Here is a 27142-nt window from a genome sequence, read left to right as displayed (position 1 = left end):
AAGTGCAAATGATCCTGACACAATGAGCAGCTCCAGAACAAAATTACTTATAATAGTTACAGAGCTTTGATGTAAGACTACAAATTTTAAGCCTAATGAAGAATATCAGGTCTTCAGAATTATTGAAGACTATAACCAGTTTGGACACACACTGTTAAAATAAACCCTGCATTGTCATATGAACTTGGATTATTTTTTGAAATAAGTAATACAGTCAAGTAGCTTGATGTGGACAACCAAAATATATCTTAAATCCAACTTTTTATTTACATGTACATAAATGACAGAATCTTGGGCTACAGCCCAATATTTAAAATTTTAGGATGACCTTACCAAGGTGCATCTTTTTGGTCTTGTGGTCACACGTTTACTTACAAAGAGAAATCTTTGCTTCTTTGAAGAACATGTTCATGCAGTTAAAAAAGGTTCACATGTGCTCTCCATCCAAAATATTTGTCTTGTCTCCAGTTGTTACAATTGCAGTGCGTAGCACTTCCTTCTCTCCATATTAAGTGCCGCTGTAGAAATTCAGGACTTCTCAGACGTTAAAACTGAATCAAAGGCTGTTGACAACACCTTACAAATGGCTTGTGCTTGTTCCTGCATTATGGAAAACAAGAGTTGCTCAAAAGCTGCTTGACAGCAGTCACCAAAAGAGAGTCATCAGCTTTCTAAGACACATCTTGAGACTCCTCATTTCTTCTAGAATACACTTGGTTTTGATCAAATTTCAAGCGGAAGAGTGCTTGTTATCAAAAGCGTCCTGTGTGGAGCAGTGGAGTCTGCCTAGAAATGCAACTATTGTAATAGTATGTGTACATCTTTTAAAATAGTTTAAGCTTGTGTGGAGTATCAAACTGCTCTTTGTTCATGGTAGAGGAATAGTATTCTGGGCAGACTATATTATTTTGTTATCAAGCAATCGTAACTGCTAGTATAGAGACTACACAGCACTTGAATCTGAAGGTAGTTCATCTTCCCCTAAAGGTGATACAGAATCATTTGCTAGGACACACTCACACATATGCTCTATTCTATGATGAACATTGTGGAAGGCCATGCTGGTATGCTTTATACTACAGCTAAGGTAAGGGTAAAGTGTGCCATCGAGTTGGTGTCGACTCCTGGTGACCACAGAGCCCTGTGGTTGTCTTTGGTAGAATACAGGAGGTTTCTTCTTTTTGTATTTATGCTGGCCTTGGGCCGAAATAAACAAATACATACAATACAGGAGGGGTTTACCATTGCCATCTCCTGTGCAGTATGAGCTGATGCCTTTCAGCATCTTCCTATATCGCTGCTGCCCGATATAGATGTTTCCCATAGTCTGGGGCAGGGTTTCTTAACCTTGGGCTCCCAGATGTTGTTAGACTACAACTCCCAGAATCCCCAGTCACAAAGGCTATGTCTGAGGATTCTGGGAACTGTAGTCCAACAACATCTGGGGGCCCAAGGTTAAGAAACCCTGATCTGGGAAACATACCAGCGGGTATTCAAATCAGCAACCTCTGGCTTGCTAGTCAAGTCATTCCCCCGCTGTGCTGTTAGGTGTCTTAGTTACACTACAGCCACAAAACAATTAATTTTAGAGAGCTGAGAGCAGCATTTGTAGAATGTTTCACCTGGCTTCTGCACCATAATTGACTAGTCAAAGCCAAATAATGGCCACAGTCCTGCTGGCACTGTGTGGTAGTGAGCATTCTCAAGGTGCACCTCTGCCGGGGGACCGATGTTCCTTCTAAGGTGTGCGCTCACAAGTTTTTTTGATGTCCGCTCAGTCAATTTTAGATCCCGCTCAGGTTGGATCGGGAAAGCCCCACTCTGGATGTACATGTGCACACACTGCCTTGATACTGCCACCCAGAACATAACTCATTCCACCCACTGATGAAAAGAATTAGAGCTACCCCTGCGGGGGACTCGGGTCCCTCACTGACTCCCTCTGAGGTCTGAGTGCCCCTGAAAGAGCATAGAGCCTTGCTGCACATTCCATCTTGGAAGATGCATGTGGAACACTGGGAAGCAGACCCCCTTCCAGCATTTTCCTGATAGAGCTCAATCAAGGAAGTGCTGGCCTGTGTTCCCCACACACTTTCCAAGAGGCTGTTGAAATGCAGTAGGAGTCTGTGCTTTTCAAGGTAACATGCAGAGGCATACATTAGAAATGCATGTCTCCATGCAATACCAGCAGGGTTGTGTATGTCGTTTGGCTATTGGGAGCCAACTGCACAGGCCTTTCCCCCACCCCAGTGACTCCGATCTGCTTTTACAGCTAGGTGTGCAGGAGATAGCAATTCTGGATGAGATTGCAACTCCCAGTTCTAGCTACTGAACTACTCGACTTCGAGGTCAGCATGGCCTTCGTTGAGCAAGACTGTATCCCTCAACTCTGTAAGCAACAGTCCAAGAGACTGATGGAGACAAGCTTGTTTTTGAAGGCAAAAAAGAGGTGGTCCCCAAGAAGCTCTGCCTCTTTTTAGAAGGCTCAATTTTCCTGCTGCGCTTTACCAACATCTCTTCTACCATAGGAGGATCTAGTCGTGGCAAGAACTGTACATAATAGCATTTTACCGACGTCTGCTTTTAAAATGTCACTTCAACCCTTGCACATGCAGTAGTAGCTAACCTTTTTGGCAAGAGTGCCACAAATCATGTTTTAAATACGAGAAAGTGCTGCTCTAGTTCACATATGTACCTTCTTGTGCATTGGTTTTTGCCTCTGATCCACTGAGCCAGGAAGCAGACAGCAGCCCAGTGTGGAAGCAACAGAGCAAGATGCAGGCTGACGATTTCACAGCCAGGTTCACAGACCCTCCTCCTCTTATCTCAGTGTGCCACAGCTGCCCATGCAATACAGCATGATCTTATATAGTATGCCAATAGTATGAATAGATTTCTTTAAGGGTTATGCATGAACTTTACCAAGCTATTACACTGGTATATCCAAAGGTTGTATTCTTCATAGTTTGTATCCGTCGTTTTCAAAGCCAGTAAACTCTTCCCTGCTCCTAGGCCATCGTCGTAGCAGACCATCCGGACAATTAGATAGAGTGCATGTCGATGCAAGACATCCTGAAAGTTCCCAAAGTTAATTTAAAAACTTCACAAGAACAGATACTAGTTCTCTGTCTCTTCACCTATAGTCTACTTCCAAATCCCAGTCATGAGTTTTAGGAAAGGAATACTGTTTTGCTCCATACTTGATCAAAATAGTTGGCAGCAGAGCTATGCAGAGACAGAGGAGAAAGAAAACTGGCTCCCACTTTCTAGGTTTCTGCACACACCTCAGAGTATTACAAACAATTCCAACTTCATTCTGCACAAGGGATATTTGTGAGTGTAGCCACTGATGTGCCAGTCAACAAGGCTTTAAGTCAATGAGGCAACTCACAGATTGTCAGCTACTCCAGCATGGCTTCACTTCCCAAACGTTTGGCTCCCTGACCTAAACGTAACTGGGAACTGAAAAAACTTGAAAGGATAAAGCAAGCACTGGATTCGAACTCCATTGTGAAGAAAAGGGAATAGTCAAGTAGTTCTGGAAGAACGGATATTCTGTACCTTTGGGTGCAGAACCAGTTATACAGAAGGACCAACACCATTGTAGGCAATGTGAAAGTGGTTTCTCTCTGTGTGTTGCAGGAGCATCATTGCATTACAAGGAAAATGTGCAAGGGTACATAATCTGTCATACATTTCTGAAGGGCAAATGCATCTTGCTTACATTTGGTATTGCAAAATTCAAACATGAAATTAAATCTGGGATGAGTCATCTAGTATGCCAGTATCATAAAACAAAACCTATACATGTGTCTCAGCATATCAAATTCTGAGGATTCTGCTTTGGCCATGTTTAAATACATCAAGAAAAAGGGAAATGGAGACTCCTTACCAACCATACAAATAACCTTACAATAAATAAATAAATAATCACTTACATACTGGTCTAAAGTTGTGACTTTGATGCCATATTTGGAAACACCCATAATAAACTCTTCTTCCCCAGGAACAAACGGGAGCGTTCCATCTTGCTTTGAAAAGAAAAGAGGTGTAATATGCATATATGAGGATAAGTAACTGAGCATTCACTTGCCAAGCTTAAAGGTTCAATTCATTGTATTGCTATGTCCCTTCCCTTGCTAGCTGAAGCCAAGCAGTATTTTATGCTATTGTAGAATCATAAGAGGTTTTTATTCTAGACACGACAGTAAATACTATGCATTATTCACTCTTTAGAGGTAGGCTGATGGTGAAATAGCCCCTTGCAACTCATCTCTTTCATTGTAGATGAATGAGCAGCATTCTCTTAGGAGTTTAGGGATTTGCCAGGCACCATGTTTACTGGCAGCTGTATGGATCCCTACAGGAAGTAAACAAGCCTCCATCCTCCAAGGCATTGGAAGGTGCTGGGCAGGCTTTGGCAGCTTTTACAAGAGCTACTCTGGACCATATATGATGGGTGTTAGTTTTTTCTAACTCAACCCTTCAAGTTTTTGTGGGTTTCAAGTTGTTTCCTCCTAAAGCAAATCAGCATAGTGCAGTGGTTAGAGTGTTGGACTAGGACCGGGAAGACCTGAGTTCAAATCCCCATTCAACCATGAAACTCACTGGGTGACTCTGGGCCAATCATGTATCTCTCAGCCTAACCTACCTCACAGGGCTGTTGTGAGGATAAAAATAAGCATGTACACCGCTCTGAGCTCCTTGGAGGAAGAGCAGGATACAAGTGTAAAAATAAATAAATAAATAAAAAATCTCTTCAGTTAATAAAAAACTGACTGTGGGCCAGTTCAGAGGAGACAGCCGCCAGCACAGGCAGTCAGGAAAAGGATGTGCCAAGAGTGCACTTGTCAGGATACCTTTTACAGACATCCTGATGCCCGTTCCATAAGCCCCTCCCCTTTATTGCACTGTGGAAGGAGGCCTGTTCATCTGAATGTCTTCTACACATGTGCTCTAAATACTTGTTCAAACATGTATAGGGGCCATTTGGATGAACAAGACCCACCTACACATACATACACATGAAAAACACATGCACTGGATGTCCACAGTGGATGCCTTGATGGGCGTGCTCTCAGTGCATCCCTTTCCTGATTTTGTGTGCCAGAGGCTGTTTCGTCTCAATCAGTCCATAATATCCTTGAAGCTTGGGAGCACTCTCTCCTGCACACATGTCAAGGGCAACTCCAGAGAGGGGGCATGCCCCCGCCCGACAAGTAGTTTGCCTCCACCTGCCCCCATGGGACACAGCTCACTCACCCATAAATGCACTTTGCCCCTTCCGTCTCCCCCGCCCCCTGATGCTACTACTGATATGCGTCAATTTCTGGTTTTGTTTACAATACATCACAATCAGTTGTGACATCCAAACCAACCCATCGCTGTTTATTCTAACCTACTTACTTGAAATAAACTGCGATGTGCAGCTCACTTCATACCTTGGGTACAGATATATCAGCCAGTTTGGACATCATGACTTATTGTAACCTAAATCTCTGGTAGACACCTGTCTGGGCCTTGGATTGGGGGGAGTGCACACTTCTGAACCTTAGGAATGTCATGTGGAACCAGGCTTTAGCTATGGTTATGAGTTATGCCTGAACCTTCCATTGGCTGAAAGATTGTTATCTCAGCTTTTGGGGGAAACAGCTCACAAAAGGAAGCTTGAGAAGTCCTTTATTACTTTTGTTTACACAGTGGAATCTATGGTTCTGATAACTTCCAAGAGGGGAAATCAGAAAGAAATCCTTTCTGGACATACAAAATAAGACCAATAGATAACCAATGCTTTCTGGATGTTTGCTTTGTTGCAACTTCCTTGAACTGCTACTCGTCTGATCAACCATAGTTACATACTGCAGTGCTACTTTACAATCCACATACAGGCAAACCTTGTTACTCACAAGGGTTCATTTCCTCACCTACTACCATGAGTAAGGAGGCATTATGCCTATGGGGTTAGGTTCCTGGATTGAATTAAAAGGGCAAAAAAAGTCCAAATAACAGCAAAAAAACCCTACTGCACCGTGCTCCGCGGGGTCTCCTTGTACTCAGCAATGCCCCCCAAACTGCAAAAATAGGGCAAAAAATGGGTGGAAAGACACCAAAAGAAGTGGGGGGTTGAAGGCTGTACCATGCTCCGTGGGATCTCGTGTTGTCCTTGTGCCCATGGATACGCGAAAACACAGATGGCAAGTCCACAAATAGTGAGGGTTCCCTGTACTATATAATTTGCAATTTAACCAGAATAACCCAGATGCTGCAACATCCATTTATTTTGCAATTGGCATCAGGAAGCGCACCAATTCTTGGGGAAACCATTGGCTAAAAATGAACTTTCAAGTTCCCTCAACCCAGTTTACTGATGAAAAGCAGCAGTCTGAAACCTAGAAGCATGGGAGGTCAATTCTTAACAATAAAATGAGTTGGCTGAAGATCAGTTCCATGGACCACATTTGGCGGGCACATTCATCTAAGGCAAGATATGCTAATATAACTTAGACATATTGAGAAAAAGTCTTTACCTGTGCCACATCTATGTAATTTATCAAGTCCAGTGGCCCTTCCAAAATCTTGCTTTCATCAAGCTTCAGTTTTTCAATGGCACCAACATATTTAACTCTGAATTCTGCACAAGTGTCTGAATTGCTATTGCTCTGACCTATGAAGAAACACAAATAATTGTAACTCAAAAGATAAATGGTTCTAATGGCCTGCAGACTGCTTGGACATTCAGCCGTTAGAACTGACTCATCCTTGCTATTAATCTAATGCAAGGGTTCTCAAACCTGGGTCCCCAGATGCTGGACTACAACTCCCATCATCCTTAGTCACAATGGCTGAAGCCTGAGGGTGGTGGCAGTTGTAGATCAATAACAAAAAGAGCTGTGAAAACGTGTCTGTTACTGTGATTCATGCAAGCATGCAAACTTCTTTTCCTATTTATCTCATGCAGTATCCACAACGTCAGTCTCTTGTTAATGCAAACTGACTGAGAAAGAGGCCATGACAAACAACTTCTGGCAGCCCAGCTGAGCCAATGTTATTTTAGGAATCTATAGATGAAGCAATCTGCCCTTCCAGCCAAGGGTGGGGTGGACAACTGGTGGACTTCATGCAATGAAAACATATTGCTGGGTTACAGCAATAGCTTTAGCATCTCACTGAATTTAAGGAGAAGAGTTGGCTAGGTGCTGGGGTACAGTAAGGGATAACAAGGAAACAAAGAATCCAATGTCAGCTTCTGATTCATACTATGAACCCTTTTAGGAGACCCATGTGTATTTATAGCTCACCCATATTCTACATTAGCTTACATTAGATATTGTGTGGAAAGCCAACAAATGAAGGGAAACTTTAAACTCTTTTTCCCTTTTGAACAGCAAGTGAAAAGCAAAAGTGTTAAGGGTAAACAGATACACTTTGAGTGTACATACTAAAACAATCTAGATTTAGACAAGCATTGAAAAAATGACAGTTTAAACCAGAACTATGAGCAGCAGCATCCACAGTTGACCTTTGGTGGTGCTCCCACCATCATCCCCATCATTTTTTTCATTATGGAAATCACAGGCATAGAATTTGAATCAATACACATGACATTTCTCTCCACAACGTTTCTATCCAACTGAAATGCTAACACACACACAGCTCTGACTCACCACCAACTGGTGGATTCTGCTCGTGACCTATAGAATCCACCTGCAGCCATCCTTGTTTCCTCACATTTCATTACCCGAAACCTGGGATATTCAAGAACTGCACAACCACCCCCACTTCCCATTTCTTGGTGGAAAAATCCAACCCCATTAAGAGAGAGTGCAGGAAAATGGCTGCCCCCAGTACAGCTGTGTCGCTCTGCTTCTCCTTAGATTCAGAATTGCTTGGGGGAGTTGGGGCCTGCTTAGACATAGTTCAATCCAGCATGGCCCACCTGCATCCGAGACTCTCACAGTGTGTTCATTACTGGGAGAGAGAAACTTTAGGTGCTGCTGGGCACTCCTCTTCAGCAAGAAGGAGTAAAAATTAGGGAAGGCCCAGGAACAGAACAAGGGAAAAGAGAGATAAGGGGACAAAAGGGGGAGGAACTAAGGTATGGGGTGCAGAAAGACCTGTAGGTGAGAAAAGATTTGAGAATAAAATAACAAGGCAGCAGCCTCAGAGTTTTGTGGGTATGAGAAAATGGAAAGGGGGCGGGGGGGACAGCGCAGACCAATAGAAAGGAGAACAAAATCAGCATGTGACAAGGGATGCAGAAAGTGCCATAGAGTGGAGAGAGAGAAGGAAGAATACTTCAGAGAAAGAAGACTGTGCCCATCATACATGCAGAGAGGAATAATGGGGGGGGGGGGTGTTTGAAAGAAAATGGGTTAAAAAGCAAACAGCAAGTTCAAGCTTAACAAAAATGCTTTTCTGCTGGTAACACAGGAACATAAGTGTCCCGGGACAATTTGAGGTGTCCAGCCCTGGCTGCTTCTACTCAAAAGATATACCCTGAAATAAGTAGTCCAAGAATGCTCACCAATGCTGTGTATGCACAGGATCTAACCAGGGCTTCATAAATGCCACAAACGTGGGAATACATAAACCCTTCAGAATATGGCATGACCCACAACATTCAGCTTCCTAAGAATCTCAGCTTGCTTGTAAACACAAAAATCAACCTTCTAGTCCTTACTGGAGCAAAGGTAGGCTTGGAAGTCTAAACTTAATGCCTGGTGAAATCCTGGAAGCCAGAGACACTGCTAAGGAAGATTTCCACTGTTAAGGACAACGGGGCTGCATAGCTCTTTGCCTTTTCCTGTGAAACAGAAGGCTTCAGTCCTCTACACATTTACTAGAGAGTAAGCCCCAAATACAACGGCACTTACTTCTGAGAAAATATGTACAAAAATTGTGCTGTCAGTTGTGCAAAAACAATGAAGATTGCAGAACTATGCAAAATAAGAGAAATCATGCAAATGATGATGATTAAGTGTATAATGAAGTTGTTCTGTGTATAACGGAGCAGTTACATAGGTTGCAGACTTTGGGTTAGCTTACACTAAAAAAAATGAAGTTGAGATACTACACAAGAGGGCACACATCTCCAGACAGAATCCAAGTGGTGTTAAATGCCCATCTATATGTAATTCTTTCAGACCATCACCAGTTACATACCTGAACTTTTTGTGGAGTCTGTATCTAGACTAGCAACAGTACTAGATCTTGAAAGTCCACCAAGGCTGGAGTCTACAGACTAGGACAGGAAAAACAAGTATGAAAATATTACTAAGTGATTCATGCCAACTGATCTTTCAAAATTTGCCTTGTTTTCAAAACTTATTGAATTTTGACCTGGTTAAATAAGGAAATCGTTCACCCTAAAGATAGACATTTGGGAAAGTATTGCTCCCATTTTAACATGCAATGCAGTTCACACTTATGTGTAACATGAACTTGTGTACAACATGCAAAGGTGCACCTAGGTAATAGAGATGTGCACGGAACTGGCTGGCCTGGTTTGCTTCGAGTGCAAATTACACTCAAACCCTACCGGGCCAGTTCAGTCCGGCACTTTCGCGAACCCCTTTGAGTTTGGTTCAGTTCGAGGGGGTTTGCAAATGTTTAAAGTCTTTAAAAAATATTTTTTGTAACCTTTGCAGCCCTCCGTGGGGTTCCTGGAGGCGGCGGGGGGGGTGTCCACGGGTGTCCCCCCCTCCCCCACCAGCCTTCTACATGTCCCCCAAGAGCCGATTCGGCCAGCTCTGCGCCCATTCAGGCGGTCTTTGGCCAGTTTTCAGCCTTCTCCTGGCGAGGTGGCAGCCATGGTGGGGGCTGGGAGCCTGCGCAATAGGCCTCTGTGTGCCCCGGGGGGGGGGGTGTTCCGGTTTGAGGCCTGCACAATAGGTCTCTGCATAGCCTGGGGGGGGGTTGATTCGACCCCGAATGGTCGAACCGAACCGGTTTGACCTCGTACAGGTTCGGGGTCGAACCTGTTTGCACATCCCTACTAGGTAATTTTGGAGTCTGGACCAAAAGGCCTTTGGAACCCACCCACTCACTTACTCCTCGCACGTTAAGCATCATTTTTTAACTCATAGGTTCTTGAAGGCACAAACCACACCATCCAGGGCAGACTAGAGAGGATTTGGGGTGCCCCCAGAGGGTGTGAAGGCCCTGGACCTAACCCCAAGTCCAGGGGTAAGAGCATCTCTGGCAACATGGGCATCAGCTTGTTTGTCTGAGCCACTGCCAAAAACTAATAAGATTATTTTATGGTCACCGATACCAATACATTTCTCCAATGAAATAAGCAGTATTTTGCTCATAATTTTATGATTCACTTTGAATCCTCTTTGCTAATTATCAGTAATTTGCAGATCATTGTTCTAACAGATAATCCCAGATGATGTTCACTACAACTCCCATAATCCCCAAGCAAAAGATGTTGCAGCTGGGGATTCTGGGAGTTGTAGTCAACATCTGAGAATCGCTGTAAGAGCCAGGGAACACTGGTGCAGACTGATAGTCCAGAATGGTCAGTTTAATGTCTAATCAGTAGGAGGTCCGAGATGATTGAAGAAACTCTTACCTTTAAGAGTTACTAACTGGGTCAGGCGCAGAACATCTGCGCCTCCGGCCGGCCCACCCACCACTGCAGCCTTATTCTCCCCACCCACCCACCCACCTACCCCCGCTTTCTGGCTGGCGGGCTGGCCAGCTTTTTCTCTCCCCCGCCCCCCGGCTGCCTGGGCTTTCCACTTTCCAGCCCACTTCTTCTCCCACCCCTTCTCCGCCCCCCACCCCGCTTTCTGGCTGGCGGGCCGGCAAGCCAGTCCGCCACATCCTCCCACCCATCCACCAACTCCCGGCAGCAACCGCCAACTCCCCACATACTATTATAGAACTAAACAACACTTGCATTTCATTACTAACAGGAGATTATTAAAATTTCAGTTGTGAACACTTACTTGGGAATACGTTCCACTGAACTCAGTAAGACATACTCCCGAGTAGTTATGTATAGGATTGTGCTGTTAGTCATCCCATAGAGGGATATAAAAGTGTACACTGTTTGCTGATTTTATACCTCTCAAAACAAGCATACTAAATTCTGCTTACCTTGCTTTTAGTACTGATTTCACTGCTTTGTGAACTGCTGCTACTGTGCCTCTTTTTCCCTTTCCTGAACATTTTTTATTACAAGAGCAGAGAATGCTGAAAGGAGAGAAAATAAAGTCATGCTTGCAACACCATTTAAGACTGCAGCCCTAAACTCACATAAAGGTAAGGTGTGCTGTCAAGTCGATTTCGACTCCTGGCGCCCACAGAGCCCTGTAGTTTTCTTTTGGTAGAATACAGGAGGGGTTTACCATTGCCTCCTCCTGCGCAGTATGAGATGATACCTTTCAACATCTTCCTATATTGCTGCTGCTGGATATAGTAGCAGCGCGGATTCAAATCGGCAACCTTCTGCTTGTTAATCAAGCATTTCCCCACTGAGCCATTAGTCACACACACACACACACACCCCTAAAATATGCATGTTTTCTGATCTCTGAAATTTAGTGCAGACCACAAAAGTCTACTATGCTATGAAATTTATTGTTCTTTACTATACCACAAGAAGTACATAGCAAACGAATGAGCCCAGGTGATTTCAAAAGTGAAATATTATCCATACAGTTCTTTCAGGACAGGACTGTTTCCCCTGCTCCTGTACCTTTAACAGCAGCATAACAGGTAGACATCCAGAAGGGGAAGCTTCTCCCAATCATTGCATTTGAACTGTGGAAAAAGCCACTCATTATCTAAGCCAGCAAGAGCTCTGCTATAGAAAAAGCAACAAGCCTAGTCTAGGAACATAACAAAACGAAAAAAGCCCCAAGATTGTATACCTGCCAACATGTCCCTATTTTCCCATTCAAGTGGATGGGAAAATAGGGATATGTTGGCAGATATAAGACTCTCCTTTCCCTTCAGGACCATGCCCAGAACCCTCTCAGGACTTGAGAGATCCAAATTCAAATCCTGTCTCACCCATGTAGGGACGGGGTCTTGCCCCAATCAGTTTCTCTCAGCTTAGCCTACCTTACAGGGCTGATGTGAGGATAAGATAGAAGAGAACATGTATGTCTCTTTGAATTCCTTAGAATAAAGGTAGCTTAAAGACAAAATAAATAAAGTTATGGGTATATTGGCAACCCGCCTCCTCCTCCTTCCGGGCACCACCTATCTACTACTCTGTGCAATTTTAACATAGAAATAGAGATAGCAAGAGTAACATGTATGCTAAACTTCCGGGTAAAAATCAAAAGCCCTCCCTATTTTTATTTTTACTAAGCTAATTTTATTAATTTTAATTAATCCAAAAATATTTTTAATTAAGTCTTATTTAAGAGCTTATTTCTATGACTGCCATAGACTTAAATTTTTTTAAAAAAATTCATACTAAATAACAGCTGAGTTAAAAAGAGAAAGGACTGTCTTCGCTGCTACTATTTATTTAGGGGGTGGACAAGCTCTCCATAGATTTCTATGGACTTCTGATCCAGAGAACATTTTAAAACGGATCTTCAATTTTAACCCCGAATCACCCTATAGAAACAGTGAGATACTTTTCTCTGGTCTTTATTTATCTCTTTGTTCCTGTATCTCCGCGGCGGGCTCTTCCGCTGTAGGAATTTTCTACTCCTATACGCTCTTGGTAGCATCTCGCGCGCAGGCGCACCGGGGGCGGAAGTGCATAATTCCCGGATCACCGGAAAGCGAGGGAATGTGTGAGTGAGGTACAGGTGCCGGTAAGGGATATCCGGCTGGGCTCCCTCCGGGGTGACGCGCCTCCCCTTCGCAGGCATGTCGGCGAGAAGAAGAGTGGAGACGCTGATCCCGGCCGAGGAGAGCGACCAGCTGCTGATTCGGCCCCTGTGAGTGGCTGTGACGCTCCCGCTGAGTGCCCGCGCGCCGCGGCGGCAGTTAGGCAGCGGCCAACGACCCTGTTGCGCGCGCGGGGCCTCTGCCCGTCCCGTCTCCCCCTCGCCCCTGTTCTGTTTTTTAACCAGGGGTGCGAGGTTTTGCCACTACTGAGTGCTGTTCACACGCGCTCCTACTGAAAAGCTCACTTACTTGTTGTTAGCCGCTCTTCACCCAGACATGTCAGCAGAAACACGACAAAAACAATGAAATGCGAGCAGTTAAAAATATAGTCGTTCCAGCGTCCAACAAAGGCGACTACAGAGAGTTGAGCCAGTAGAGTAGACTGTCTTCCGCGGCTGGAGAGGCCTCCCTCGGTGAGCTGTGAAACTCACGGGGTGCCCTCGGGTTATTCGCAATCTCCCCAACCTTGTAAGGTGGTTGTGGAGATAAAATGGCGCTGTCTAGGAAGTTCCTTGGAAAAGGGAATACTGTATTTTAGTGTCAGGGCGACAGATCCGTGTGGGGGGAAATACTGTTTGAGCAGCCTAAACTAGCATGAAAGCTCTTCTGCGCCTGCTGCTGTTATTGTTAAGAATGTTTATATACAGTTTCAACCAAAACAAAAAAACCCGTCACATCCGTATATGAGCAGTGCAGAGCACATTGGGATTCCCAGATGTAGTCAACAACTCCCATAATACCCAGCCAAAGGCCATTGTAGCTGGGGATTCTGGGGGTTGTAGTCAACAACATCTGGGAATCCCTGTTAGAGGGAACATTGATGCAGAGGCAGTATGGTGGAAAGCCACAATGCAAAGACTGTCTTAGTACTACCATTGTATTAAGTAAATCATTTCCAATTAGTCCCTTTCTCCCTAAGTTGTTAGGATATGCAGCCAATATACTGTAATTGGTTGCTACAGTCCTAGCTGAAACGATCTGAAGCCTTATGGCCATGTTTGAGACATTCTCTGAAAGAACCACCATGCAGGTTATTACATGGAAGCCTTTGTAGGCTTCCATGTAAATAGGTATCTTGTTCCTGCAAGATACCCATTTGCACTTAGAAGTCAAGCAGCACTTTTTCTTCCACTGACTTCCTAGCATGTGTTAATGTCTTTCGGTATCTAAGATTTCTACTCATAAACTGCATAAGAATTTTCACTTAGCTGGCTAAGCTAAATGGTTGGAGCATCATTGACTTCGTGGCTAGGATTTCTATTTCATCTTTGTCTAGACAAGGCCTTAGCCACATGATCAAATAGGGAGCTCGTGCTTATTTTTAATCCATTGTCATCCCTAAATCTTTCCACTCTTACTGTTTTCCAGCAAGGAGTCTTATCCTGTAAACATGGCCTACATTCTTTTTCTAGACACAGAACATTTCATTTAGTTGAATTAATTTAATGCATGTCTGAATGAGCCTTCTTCACTGTAATCCTGGATTGGGTTAATAATCCATAGTACTTCTGTTTAATTATATTATAGCAGGACATAGAATCTGGAATACAAATTGCAAGTTGTTTACTTTAGACACTTTGGTCTAAGTGTCTGTTTGGTCTATTGTTGTTCAGTCCATTTAGACAGTCCCCCATTTTACGGTAATCAAGTTACTCATGGCACCATGAGCACAGTATTTGAGAGACCTAGTTTTAGGTGTTGTATTAGAAGATAATTTGCTACCCAGCCCCATTCAAGATGGGTGTGAGGGGTCAAGCTGGATTCATACTTGAGATGTATTCTGGTGTTTGGAATTTGGTTAGCAGATTTAATTGTAAGATCTCAGTCTTGAAGAGAGAGAACACATTGTGTTGTGCATTGCATCTTTGCTAGTTGAGTGTACAGTGAAGTAGTTGAGTGTGAGCTCATAGCTCAAATGCAAAATGTCATCCTGATTGTGCACCCTAATTTTGATTGAAATGCTTCAGTGTTCAAGGGAGATGTCTCATTGCATTATATTCTGTCTTTGTCTCCCTACCCAATTTTGAATGGCCGCATGAACTGAGCTGGTATTTAGATCTGAAATGTAGTATTTTGTCCTGAATTTAAATATCATTCCGATATCACGATATTCAGTGGCTTACCACTCTGTACACCCAACATTCAAGTTATACCAAAGGCCTTGCCTTGGCCAGTGGCAGCTAACTGTATTATGTTCCGTGGATGGGTGACTCTTCCCTAACTTGTCGTGGCTTTCTTTTCACAGAGGTGCTGGGCAGGAAGTTGGAAGATCATGCATTATACTGGAATTTAAAGGAAGGAAGATAATGGTAATGATTATGCTAAGTCATTTAGAAGCATCCTCCTTTCTAGATTGCATGATGTCTAAAGCTTTTGTATGTGCCATTTTTACCACTGTTAAAACCATCTTAAAATATATTTGTTTACCAGAATAAGGTTTTGTAGTGAGCATGTTATGTTGGACATGGTTGTGATACTGTATTAACAGGTGTTGGTAAATCCTATTAAAATTGATGTAATATGAATAAAGAATAGCAGGGTGTTAGGATAAAACTTGATTTTAGTGGAGCCTCTGCCATAGTGTATTGCTCTCATTTGATGTGTGTATATGCACCACATCTGGCTGTAGCATGTGTATGCTCACAGAACAAAATGCACTGATAAAGATATAAGTCTCCATAATATATTGACATTTTCCCCACTAAAGGTTTATGCACTTGGAAGAGATGTTTGGAAATTGTCTATTTAAAGTTTTTTCTAAGAATGTTTGTCATTGACTGACAGATTGGCTTGTCAAGGGTGTTTCTATCTCCAGGCATTCTGCTAATGCAAAACTGATGCATTCTTATGGAACCCCAGCTTCTGCTATGTTGAGGATTCCATTGTCCAGTTGAGAAGTGCTCCACATGTTTCGCACATACCCCTCATGGAGGGTAGAGAAATGTTTTCATATCACATTGCCCCATGCAGAGTCACTAATTTATTAGACACTTCTTTCTGTATTGATGCCTCCATTTTCATTGAGATTTTCCAGTACAGTACATTCTTAGCTGGAGCTGGCATAGAAATTTCCTATACAATCAGGCTTATCCACATGATGAATTGATTTCAGATTTTATGCCTGCTGTGTAAAGCACTGTCAACTAGGGATGTGCACAAATCTATTTTTTTATTCAATTTGTGCCCAAATCAAATCACCCCTGATTTGTTTTGTGTCCAGATCTACTCCCCCAAATCACCCCCAGATTCGATTTGTATTTTGATTGATTCAGACCACTTAACAAGGTCCTAGGGGGCACCAAATTTGGGTGGTGGGTAAGTCCCCATGGGTACCACCTACCACCCAGATTTCAAGGTGGTGAGGCACTTGGTTGATATTTATTTATTTATTTATTTTTATTATTTATTTTTTACTGATTTTGTATATTTCTGCCATAGGAAATAATGAGGATTCGAAGTCGCCCTATCCTAACCCTAACATGGATCCCCACCTTTCATTTAAAAAAGAAAAGAAAAGAAAGCTAAGCTCTAGCCCTGGTAGAAGTGGCGTTATGGAGCAAAATATGCAGTCATTATTTTTCAAGTGTTTGGATTATTTGGTGTATAATAACTATTCCTCATAATGAATCCCTATGAGGATTCATTGCACACCTTCATTTCTTCTGTTTATTTTGACTGTCATTGGACAGTGCCAGCTGTCAACTGCCATGTGCCAACTACACACACAGACACACACCCCACCCCACCTGCAAGGCAGTGGGGTATTCATTTTAATTTTTTTAGGAATATTGAAGTGTTTAGATTCTTTGGTGTCTAATAACCTTTCCTCATAATGAATCTCTATGAGGATTCATTATACGCCTTCGTTTCTTCTGTTCATTTTGACTGTCATTGGACAGTGCGAACAGTCAACTGCCATGTGTCAACTACACCCCCACACACTGGGGCACTCAGTTTATTTTTTAGGAATTTTTGAAGTGTTTAGATTCTGTGGTGTCTTCATTACACACCTTCATTTCTTCTGTTCATTTTGACCCCACTGTTTTGCAGGTATGGGTGGAGAATTAGTGGCATCCCATGTTCTAACTACCGCCCAATCCACAAGCCACTCAGTTTATATATTTTAGGAATTTTTGAGGTGTTTAGACTCTGGTGTGTAATGAATCCTCATAGGGATTCATTATGAGGAAAGGTTATTAGACACCAAAGAGCCGAAACACTTGAAAAAATTCCTAGAACATAAACTGAGTAGTACCCCACTGCCTTGTGGGTGGGAGGGGGGTGTAGTTGGCACATGGCAGTTGACATTTGGCACTGTTCAAAAGACAGTCAAAATGAATAGAAAAAATGAAGGTGTGTAATGAACCCTCATAGGGATTCATTGAGGAAAAGTTATTATACACCAAGCAATCCACGCTTGAAAAATAGTGACCACACATTTTGCTCCATAACGCCACTTCTACAAGGGCTAGAGCTTAGCTTTTTTAAAAATGAAAACTGGGAATCTGGGGGAATTAATGGGAGGGATCCGAATCTCAAATCTATTCAAATCAGATTAGACGTGATTCAATTTGTACCTGAATCTAGCCAATGGACCACAGGGGTGATTTGTTTTGTCTCCAAATCACTCAAATCAGCTAGATTTGTGTACAAATCGATTTGTAAACTTATCGATTCACACATCCCTACTGTTAACCGTGGTGCATGTGTGTGTGTGGAGTTTTTGTTTGTTCATTTATTGTGGGGCGTATTTATTGTCATTTATTGTGGGGGGATTGTGGCTTCTCCATGAAAAGTATAGCCTCCAAGTATCCTTAAAATTATAGTATATATTTGAACCTTTGAAGCCTTAAGTATGTAACGTGAATTTCACTAGTGTGAGTTTAATAATAATATGCTAATAGCCAGTTGCTTGTTGTTGGTTTTTAAGGTAAGCATTATGACTGATGATTGTATGCAAAAAATTTTTCCAGCTCGATTGTGGAATCCACCCTGGCCTAGAAGGAATGGATGCACTTCCATACATTGATCTGATAGATCCAGCTGAGATTGATCTTCTCTTGATTAGTCAGTAAGTTATATGTAAATTGATGTTGAGTACTTTCAAGATTTGGTCTGAGGAATTTCATATTTGTGTATTAAAATGCTGATGATTTGTATCAGATTTGTTAACTTTGATGATGCTTAGATGTTACATGATAGCTCTGTTTACTGACTAGATCTTTTCTTAGCTCCACAGATTATATATGTTTGTGTTATATTATAAAATTTGATTTAAAATCTAATTTTCATATGCCTGTTTCAGCTTCCATTTGGATCATTGTGGGGCATTACCATGGTTTCTGCAAAAGACAAGTTTTAAAGGAAGAACCTTCATGACTCATGCTACAAAAGCAATTTATAGATGGCTTCTTTCTGATTATGTCAAAGTTAGGTGAGTTGACTCACTCAATAGATCTTTTTAATTTGTGGGGAAAGCTGTGAAACGAAGTAGTACTTTGAACAGTGTGGATGTGATATTTTTAATATCTTGCATTCTTGAACTATAACCTCAAGCACAGCTTATGTTGTTTAAGTCCTGAACAATCTCACAAATATTTCTGTAACTGGTCCGCAAAACCAGTGAACAAGATAACATTTTGTCTTATTTTATGCAGCAATATTTCAGCCGATGATATGTTGTACACAGAGACTGATCTGGAAGAAAGCATGGACAAAATTGAAACCATCAACTTCCATGAAGTGAAAGAGGTGGCAGGAATTAAGTTCTGGTGTTACCATGCAGGCCATGTTCTGGGAGCAGCCATGTTTATGATTGAAATAGCTGGAGTGAAGGTATTTCCCTTAGCACACTGGAGAATCCATGCAGGCTTTTCATCATTGGACATTTTTTTGTTTTACTTTTGCTACCACTTGCAGTACTAGAATAGTGTCCTTACAATTCCAGCTTGCAGTTGAGCAGATCCCATCTTAAGGGCAACATTCAGACCCGTTAGTCAAGACTAAACACCATTGAAATCAATGAGGCAGGTTAGTCATGAGAAACTTAAGTTCTGTTAATTTCAAAGGGACTTAGTCTGGATGTTGCTCACCTTTATTTGCTGGTCCATGAACATAAGAACAGCCCTGCTGGATCAGGCTCAAGGCCCATCTAGTCCAGCATCCTGTTTCGCACAGTGGCCCACCAGATGCCGCTGGAAGCCACAGGCAGGATTTGAGGGCATGCCCTCTCTCCTGCCATTGCTCCCCTGCAACTGGTACTCAGAGGCACACCCTTGAGGCTGGAGGTGGCCCACAGCCCTCTGACTAGTAGCCATTGATGGACCTCTCCTCCATGAAGTCATCCAAACCCCTCTTAAAGCCATCCAGGTTGTTGGCCGTCACCACATCCTGTGGCAGAGAGTTCCACAAGTGGATCACGCATTGTGTGAAAAAGACTTCCGTTTGTTGGTCCTAGACCTCCTGGCAATCAATTTCATGGAGTGACCCCTGGTTCTAGTGTTGTGTGAGAGGGAAAAGAATCTCTCTCTCTCCACTTTCTCCACGCCATGCATGATTTTATAGACCTCTATCATGTCTCCCCGCAGTCATCTTTTTTCTAAACTAAAAAGCCTCAGGTGTTGTAGTCTTGCCTTGTAAGAAAGGTGCTCTAAGCCTCTGATCATCTTGGTTGCCCTCTTCTGTACCTTCTCCAGTTCAACAATGTCCTTTTTAAGATGTGGTGACCAGAATTGTACGCAGTACTCCAAGTGTGGTCGCACCATAGTTTTGTATAAGGGCATTATAATGTTAGCCGTTTTATTTTCAGTCCCCTTCCTAATGATCCCTAGCATGGAATTGGCCTTTTTCACAGCTGCCGCACATTGAATAGACACTTTCAACGAGCTGTTAGTAGTGTGCACGGACCGGTTCGGAGGCCATTCTACTGGCCTCCGAACCGGTCCGGACAAGGGGTGGTTTTGGTTCGGGAGGGTTAGGGTGGGGGGTTCCATTAAGGGCGGGGGGGGCTTTACTCACCCCTCCCGCGCTTTGCTGCTTTGGCGCCATAATTCGTTTAAAAAATGCACCGCAGAATCGCTCTCCGCCCGCTCGCCGCTCCGGGGCTCCTTCTTGTCTTCAAAATCGAGCGGCAGGATACTTCCCTGCCGCCCCCAAAGCCCCCTCAAGCCATTTTAGCTCTTTAAATCTCGCCCCAGACCGAGTCCTATAGCGCTCGGGCGGGCGGCGGGGAGACGTCCATCCGTCCGCCCGCCCCCTTCCCTGCCTTCTGCGAAGTGCAGGGAGCCTTCTGCGCGCGCATGTACTTGTCCCTTTATTCCATGACAGCTAAGTTTCCTCAGGAGTCTTTGATGAGGAACTTTGTCAAAAGCTTTTTGGAAGTCCAGGTAGACTATGTCAACTGGATCACCTTTATCCACATACTTGTTGACACTCTCAAAGAAGTCCAAAAGGTTGGTGAGGCAAGATTTACCTTTGCGGAAGCCATGCTGGCTCACTTCCAGCAGGGCCTGTTCTTCTAGGTTCTTTACAATTTTATCCTTGAGGATGCTTTCCATCAATTTACCTGGAACGGACGTTAGGCTAACCGGCCTGTAATTTCCCGGATCGCCCCTGGATCCCTTTTTGAAAATCGGTGTTACATTAGCTACTCTACAGTCCTCTGGTACAGAGCCCGATTTCAGGGATAAGTTAAATATTTTAGCAAGGAGGTCGGCAATTTCACATTTGAGTTCTTTGAGGACTCTTGGATGGATGCCATCCGGCCCTGGTGATTTGTTAGCTTTCAGTTTTTCCAGACAGCTTAGAACATCATCCCTTGTCACTTCTGTCAGACTCAGCTCTCTAGCCTCCATCCCTAAAAAACAGGTATATGCTCAGTATCCTCTGCCGTGAAGACAGATGCAAAGAACTCATTCAGTTTCTCTGCAACCTCCATATCCTCCTTAATAATCCCTTTCACTCCCTCATTGTCTAATGGCCCAACCGCCTCCCTGGCAGGTTTCCTGCTTCTGATGTACTTAAAGAAGTTTTTGTTATTCCCCTTGATACTTTTGGCTAAATGTTCCTCAAACTCTCTTTTTGCCTCCCTTATTGTCACCTTGCCTTTCTTTTGCCAGAGTTTGTGTTCCTTTCTGTTCTTTTCATTTGGACAGGCCTTCCAATTTCAGAAGGAAGTCTTCTTCCCTTTTATGGCTTCCTTGACGGTACCCGTTAGCCATGCTGGCATCCTCCTGGACTTAGTGGTACCTTTCCTCCTTTTGGGTATACAATCTAACTGGGCTTCTAGTATTGTGGTTTTGAGTAAACTCCATGCACTCTGGAGCGAAGTGACGCTCCTGATTTTCCCCCTCAGCTTTCTTTTCACCATACTCCTCATTTTGGAGAAGTTTCCTCTTTTGAAATTTAAAATGTCTGTGTTTGACATCCTTGGTGATTCTCTCCCCGCATGTATGCTGAATTTGATGGCACTGTGGTCACTGTTCCCTAAAGGGTCGATGACACTGACATCACGCACCAGGTCCTGGGTGTCACTCAGAATTAGATCCAAGGTGGCCTTCTCTCTGGTCGGTTCCATGACCAACTGTTCTAAGGCACAGTCTTTTAGCATATCTAGAAATTTGACCTCTTTGTCCTGACTTGAATGTGAATTTACCCAGTCTGTGTGTGGGTAGTTGAAATCACCCATAATTACAGCCCTGCCTCTCCTTGATGCCTCCTTGATTTCCTCCTGCAACTCCCAGTCACTGTCGGCATTTTGTTCTGGAGGGCGATAGCACGTCCCCAGTAGCACGATTCCTTTCCGGCCTTGTATAGTCACCCACAGGGTTTCTGTGGAGGAGTCCAGTCCACCTAGGTTTTCTAGCTTGTTAGATTCTATCCCTTCTTTAACATACAGTGCTACCCCTCCTCCAAGGCGCCCCTCCCTGTCCTTCCTATAGAGTTTATACCCAGGGATAACAGTGTCCCACTGGTTCTCCCTGTTCCACCATGTTTCTGTTATGCCCACTATGTCTATTTCTGCATTAGCAACCAAGCACTCCAGCTCACCCATCTTGGCTCGGAGGCTTCTGGCATTGGCATACAAGCACCTATACACTGAATCTTTCCCCTGATGTATGCTATTTCTTTGACTCTTTGACCTGCTGGCACAGCCTCCCGTCTGCTCTTTATGCGGTTCTGCTCCGTCCCCATCTGTTTTATTTGAATTCTTTGCAGCCTCACACTTTAAAGGATGGCTTTTGCCAAACAGGATACTGCCCAGCTCCCATCGGCTGTTCCCCAGGTGTCATTTTAAAAGCTGCTCTGCAACCTTTTTGATTTTAAGCGCCAGCAGTCTGGTTCCATCTTGGTTCAAGTGCAGCCCGTCCCTTTTGTACAGGCCTTGCTTGCCCCAAAATGTGTCCCAGTGCCTAACAAATCTAAACCCCTCTTCCTGGCACCAACGTCTCATCCACGCATTGAAACCCCTCAGCTCTGCCTGTCTCACTGTACTTGCGCGTGGAACAGGTAGCATTTCTGAGAATGCTACCTTGGGGGTCCTGGATTTCAAAATGCTACCTATCAGCCTAAATTTGGCTTCCAGGACCTCCCAGCTGCATTTCCCCACATCGTTGGTGCTGACGTGCACCACGACAGCTGCCTCCTCCCCAGCACTGCCTAGGAGCCTGTCTAGACGCTGCGTAATGTCCTCAACCTTCGCACCAGGCAGGCAAGTCACCGTGCGGTCAACACGCGGGTCACAAACCCATCTCTCTATCCCCCTAATGATCGAATCACCAACTACAAGGAGGCCCCCACCCCCCAGAGGAGTATCCCCTGTGCGAGAGGATATGGGCTCATCATCCACGGAAGGGGTCCCTTCTAAAGGAGCATTTCCCTCTTCCTCAGACCGATGTCCTCCTCGCCCAAGACCTTCATTCTCCCTGACAGCAGAGGAGCTACCAGCCCATGAAGATCTATGAATGTACCACTGATCAGACAGACTATTTAAAACTGCCTCCATATGCCCTGGTGCAAACCTCAAATAACTGTTGAGCAAATACTTAGGATCTGGATCGTGATCCGTTGATTCCATAAGTAGATGGGTTCTGCGCCTGCGCAGGCACCTCTCGGGCCGACTAGGTAGCTCCTCGCGACGCCCAACCGCCCTTCTGCACGTGCTACTGATCACTACTTATAATGGGCGGTGGGCGTCTTCCGTTAGTTTCTGTTTGACCGCCATAGCGTTCAGACCTCGTTTGGGCTCCTCGGTAGCAAAAAGTAATTTATTTTCTTGACGGATATTATCGGCTATTTGGACTTTGGACTGTGTTTGTGGACTGGAATAAGGCTTTACGGACTAGTTTTGGAGAAAGATCGGACGGATTTTTTGGATTGACCTGGACTGTTAACGACAAACGCTTGAGAAATGGAGACAAAAACGACCTTCAAGCGATGTGTGAGGTGTCGGGCTAAGTTGCCCTCCACCGACCACCACGATTCCTGTCTGCTATGCCTAGGAGAGGAGCACAACACAGGGGCTTGCAAGATCTGTTGTGCCTTCTCTAAGCAGACGAGGACAAACCGAGCTCTGCGTCTGAGAGCGGCCCTGTATGAAGACGCGCTGCGCCCTCCCACCCCTCGACCTGAAACACTGTCGACATCGGCATCGGGGAGGGAGGTACACGGAGCTGTAGATTCACAGTCTAAAACCGTGTCCACCGCTACACCTTTTAAGAGACCCTTGCAGATCTCTTCTAAGGAACAGAAGCGGCGAGAAAAGAGGCTTCGTCAGGAGGCTGCGGAAGCTGCCGGTACGGGGCACTCTAATCGGAGTGAACATAGGCGTGAGACCCCTTCACCATCATCGGTGCAAGCTTCTAGTCCAGTAGCGGATGCTACGGCTTCGCAGAGCACGCGCACCCCGTCAGCATCGACATCGAAGCCTCCTCAGGCATCGACATCGAAGAAGCCTTCGACATCGACGCCTTCGACATCGACGCCTTCGACATCGAAGCCTTCGACATCGAAGGGAGAGCAAAGAGGAAAGGATCGCTCGGCTGCGACACCCTCGACATCGAAGGCGAGCAAGACTAAAGCCTCCTCGACATCGAGGCCGAGTGAGGACTCTCATCTGAGAAGGCGCCACTCACTGTCGCCAGCTCGTACACCACAGCAATCTCCATCAACCCCAAGGCAACAAGGTAGCCAACGCTCTGATGGGAGCGCAACTTCGGCTCTCAGGAAGTTGATGGACTCTGGCCCTAACACTCCAGCTGAGTCCACTTTTCAGGGTTTCCTGAGTGCCGGATTGGACGATGAAGAGGATGATGAGGAAGCAGTAGAGAGTCCTCCACCTCCTAAGACTCCATCACTTTCCCCAAGGGCTGCGGCTGAGAGCTTACTTCAATCACCCATGGCTGTAGTGCAACCATTGGCAGGCGTCGCGGATGGGAGTATACGCCACCCCACTTCACAGCCTGAGCACACTTGTGGTTTCAGACATTCTTTGCCGCATGACTATGCTGAGTACCTAAGGTGGAAGGCCATGCAACCTGCCCTACAACAACCGGTGGTGAGAGGTGATGTGTCACCTGCACCTGGGAATGGAGAAGGTGTACAAGACACCCCCCGGGAGGAGCAGGCTGTGCCTGTGAGGGCGCCACAGGACAAGCCTAGTGGAAAGCGAAAGAGAAAGAGCACCCCGCCTCCTCCAAGTCCTTCATCCAAGGAATCGTCTCCAACTTCGACGCAACGGGATTTTGAGTCTGACTATTCAGATTCAGATCACGCCAGTCGGCAGGTGGAGCCTTCATCTGAGGTTCCACCGCGTTTATCAAGATCCCCAACAGAAGAACTCAAGGCCTACCATTCCCTAATCAGAGAAATGGCAGAGGCATTGGGTTTGAACTTTCGAACCCCAGCTGAGGGGTGTTGTGGTGCAAATCCACTTGGACAATACTACAGCAATAGCTTATCTGAACAGGCAGGGGGGTACGGTCTCACCAACACTTTGCACCTTGTCAATGAAATTGTGGAACTGGTGCATCATGCATGCCATTTATCCAGTGGCAATTCACATCCGGGGTGTGGACAATCACATAGCAGATGCTCTGAGTCGGAGCACGCAGATCAACCAGAAACACGAGTGGGAACTCAAACTGGAGTGTGTCAGAGATCTCTTCAGTCTCTGGGGTACCCCCGCGGTGGATGTATTTGCCACGGAGGGAAACAAGAAGTGCAAGAGATATTGTTCTCGTGCGGGGATAGGTGTGGGGTCTCTAGGAGACGCATTTCAATATGTGTGGAACAGGGGACTCCTTTACCTATTTCCGCCCATACCACTTCTCAATCGGGTGTTGGCACAGATTCTGAGGGACAGGGCCAATTGCATACTGATCGCCCCGTGGTGGCCACGTCAAGCGTGGTTTGCCCTGCTGCTTCGCCTGTGCAGAGGAGACTTTTACCGTCTACCAGCAGTGTCGGATCTCCTACAGCGGGCGGAGGGAAGGATACTACACCCAGAAATCCAAACACTGAAATTAACAGCGTGGAGAATAAACTTCTGAGAACTATTCTGTTGAATAGTAGACGGAAGTCAACTAGGCGTAGTTATTTATGTAAATGGAGAAGGTTTAGGGCATTTGCAAAATTAAATAAGTTCAATGCAAAGCGGGCATCAGTGCGCCAGGTTTTGCTGTATTTGACAAGTCTAAAATTAAGGGGCTTAGCAAATGTTTCTTTGAAGGTACATTTGGCAGCTTTATCTTCTAAACTCCCAGGATGGGATGGAAAGACTGTATTTACACATCCCGAATGTAGAAGGTTTATGAAGGGGCTGAATAATATGTACCCACCGCTTAAGGAACCTTTAGAGCAATGGAGTTTGTCATTGGTTCTTTCGGCATTGACAGAACAACCGTTTGAACCACTGCATGAGGCTAGCCTGAGGTTGCTAACACTTAAGACTGCATTCCTCATAGCAATAACCACAGCGAAAAGAGTGGGTGAATTGTCTGCGTTGAGAGCAGATAAGCCTTACACCCTGTTCTACCCACATAAAGTAGTTATGAGGCTTGATCCTAGTTTCCGCCCTAAGGTAGTCACAGAGTTCCATCTGAATCAGGAGGTGGTCTTGCCGACCTTTTTTAAGGACCCACAGACAACATTGGAGATAGCGCTTCACTCGTTGGATGTACGCAGGTGTTTGTTGTACTATTTGAAAGGGACAAAAGAATTCAGAAAGACAAATAAGCTGTTTGTGGCTTACAAGGGCAAGTGTAAGGGAAAACCAGTGTCTAGACAGCGTATTGCACATTGGTTGGTGGAGCTGATCCTATTAACTTATAGGCTGCAGGGGGTTACCCCACCTAAGACAGTAAGAGCTCACTCTACCAGGGCTTACTCGACATCAGCAGCTCATCTTTCCGGCATTAAGATGGATGACATCTGTGTGGCTGCAACCTGGTCTTCACAGCAGCCGTTTGTAAAACATTATGCAGTGGACCTCCGCATGGCGCGCCAGGCGGAATATGGGCGAAGTGTTTTGAAAAGGGTGTTGCCATAGAAGGCATCCTTCTGCACCCGCCACCAAAGGGGAGCAGCTAACTAATCACCCATCTACTTATGGAATCAACGGATCACGATCCAGATAAACAGGTTGCTTACCTGTAACAGGTGATCTGGTAGTGATCCGTTGAATCCATAAGACCCGCCCAGAAACCAACCCCACTGCAGAAGTATGAGGCACAGATAGAACATTGGGAAGCAGATTGCAAAGCGGTCTGCACAGAAAACTAACGGAAGACGCCCACCGCCCATTATAAGTAGTGATCAGTAGCACGTGCAGAAGGGCGGTTGGGCGTCGCGAGGAGCTACCTAGTCGGCCCGAGAGGTGCCTGCGCAGGCGCAGAACCCATCTACTTATGGATTCAACGGATCACTACCAGATCACCTGTTACAGGTAAGCAACCTGTTTTTTTCTGTTAAAATAAACATTTCCCCACCACCACCAACACATACAAGTGCTGAAGCTGACTTTGCAGATTAAAATGGTCAGTGTCATATACTTGAACAGTTATTACCTTTAAAAGTATTAATAGAAACATATATCTTTTGCATTTATGCCCCATCTCATTGCCCAGTGGACCCTCAGAGCAGCTTATGTTTCAATAAAAACAAAACTTTTAAAACCAGTTAAAAATAATTATAAACTTACAATAAAAGAGCTTCACAGTTAAAGCAGTATTTACATTTAGCTGCCCCAAGCAGTATTGTACTGGAGGGGCAGGATATAAATATT

At 44.7% G+C, this 27142-nt stretch overlaps 2 protein-coding genes across 7 annotated transcripts in view; one reads left to right on the top strand and one right to left on the bottom strand.

Moving 5' to 3' along the window:
• Positions 1 to 244: 244 nt before the first annotated feature.
• ITGB1BP1 (integrin subunit beta 1 binding protein 1) lies at positions 245 to 13522 on the bottom strand. Of its 5 annotated transcripts, XM_053285750.1 has the most exons (8): positions 12076 to 12252; positions 11708 to 11772; positions 11107 to 11202; positions 9163 to 9241; positions 6528 to 6664; positions 3939 to 4031; positions 2923 to 3072; positions 245 to 600 (listed from the first exon to the last, which is right to left on the bottom strand). In XM_053285750.1, the coding sequence occupies exons 3-8, from the start codon at positions 11176 to 11178 to the stop codon at positions 529 to 531; spliced, it is 603 nt and encodes a 200-aa protein (XP_053141725.1). In that variant the 5' UTR covers positions 11179 to 11202; positions 11708 to 11772; positions 12076 to 12252; the 3' UTR covers positions 245 to 528. The 5 variants fall into 5 exon arrangements, with proteins under 5 accessions (XP_053141725.1, XP_053141726.1, XP_053141724.1 ...); XM_053285751.1 differs by lacking the exons at positions 11708 to 11772; positions 12076 to 12252 and adding an exon at positions 13111 to 13522; XM_053285749.1 differs by lacking the exons at positions 11708 to 11772; positions 12076 to 12252 and adding an exon at positions 12603 to 12753.
• Positions 12772 to 27142, top strand: part of CPSF3 (cleavage and polyadenylation specific factor 3) — a 52638-nt gene continuing 38267 nt past the window's right edge. The window contains exons 1-5 of one of the 2 annotated variants that reach the window (XM_053285745.1): positions 12772 to 12911; positions 15107 to 15170; positions 17835 to 17932; positions 18167 to 18295; positions 18519 to 18696. In XM_053285745.1, the coding sequence (XP_053141720.1) occupies positions 12841 to 12911; positions 15107 to 15170; positions 17835 to 17932; positions 18167 to 18295; positions 18519 to 18696 (540 nt within the window). In that variant the 5' untranslated portion in view covers positions 12772 to 12840. Of the gene's footprint in view, positions 12912 to 12961; positions 13275 to 15106; positions 15171 to 17834; positions 17933 to 18166; positions 18296 to 18518; positions 18697 to 27142 lie in introns of those variants that run through there. The other variant, XM_053285747.1, reaches the window with a different exon arrangement.

Source organism: Hemicordylus capensis, chromosome 1 (genome assembly GCF_027244095.1).
Source record: "Hemicordylus capensis ecotype Gifberg chromosome 1, rHemCap1.1.pri, whole genome shotgun sequence".
NCBI classification, from domain to species: Eukaryota; Metazoa; Chordata; class Lepidosauria; order Squamata; family Cordylidae; genus Hemicordylus; species Hemicordylus capensis.
Note: the sequence above shows the minus strand (reverse complement) of the source record. Positions and strands in the feature narration are given on the sequence as shown.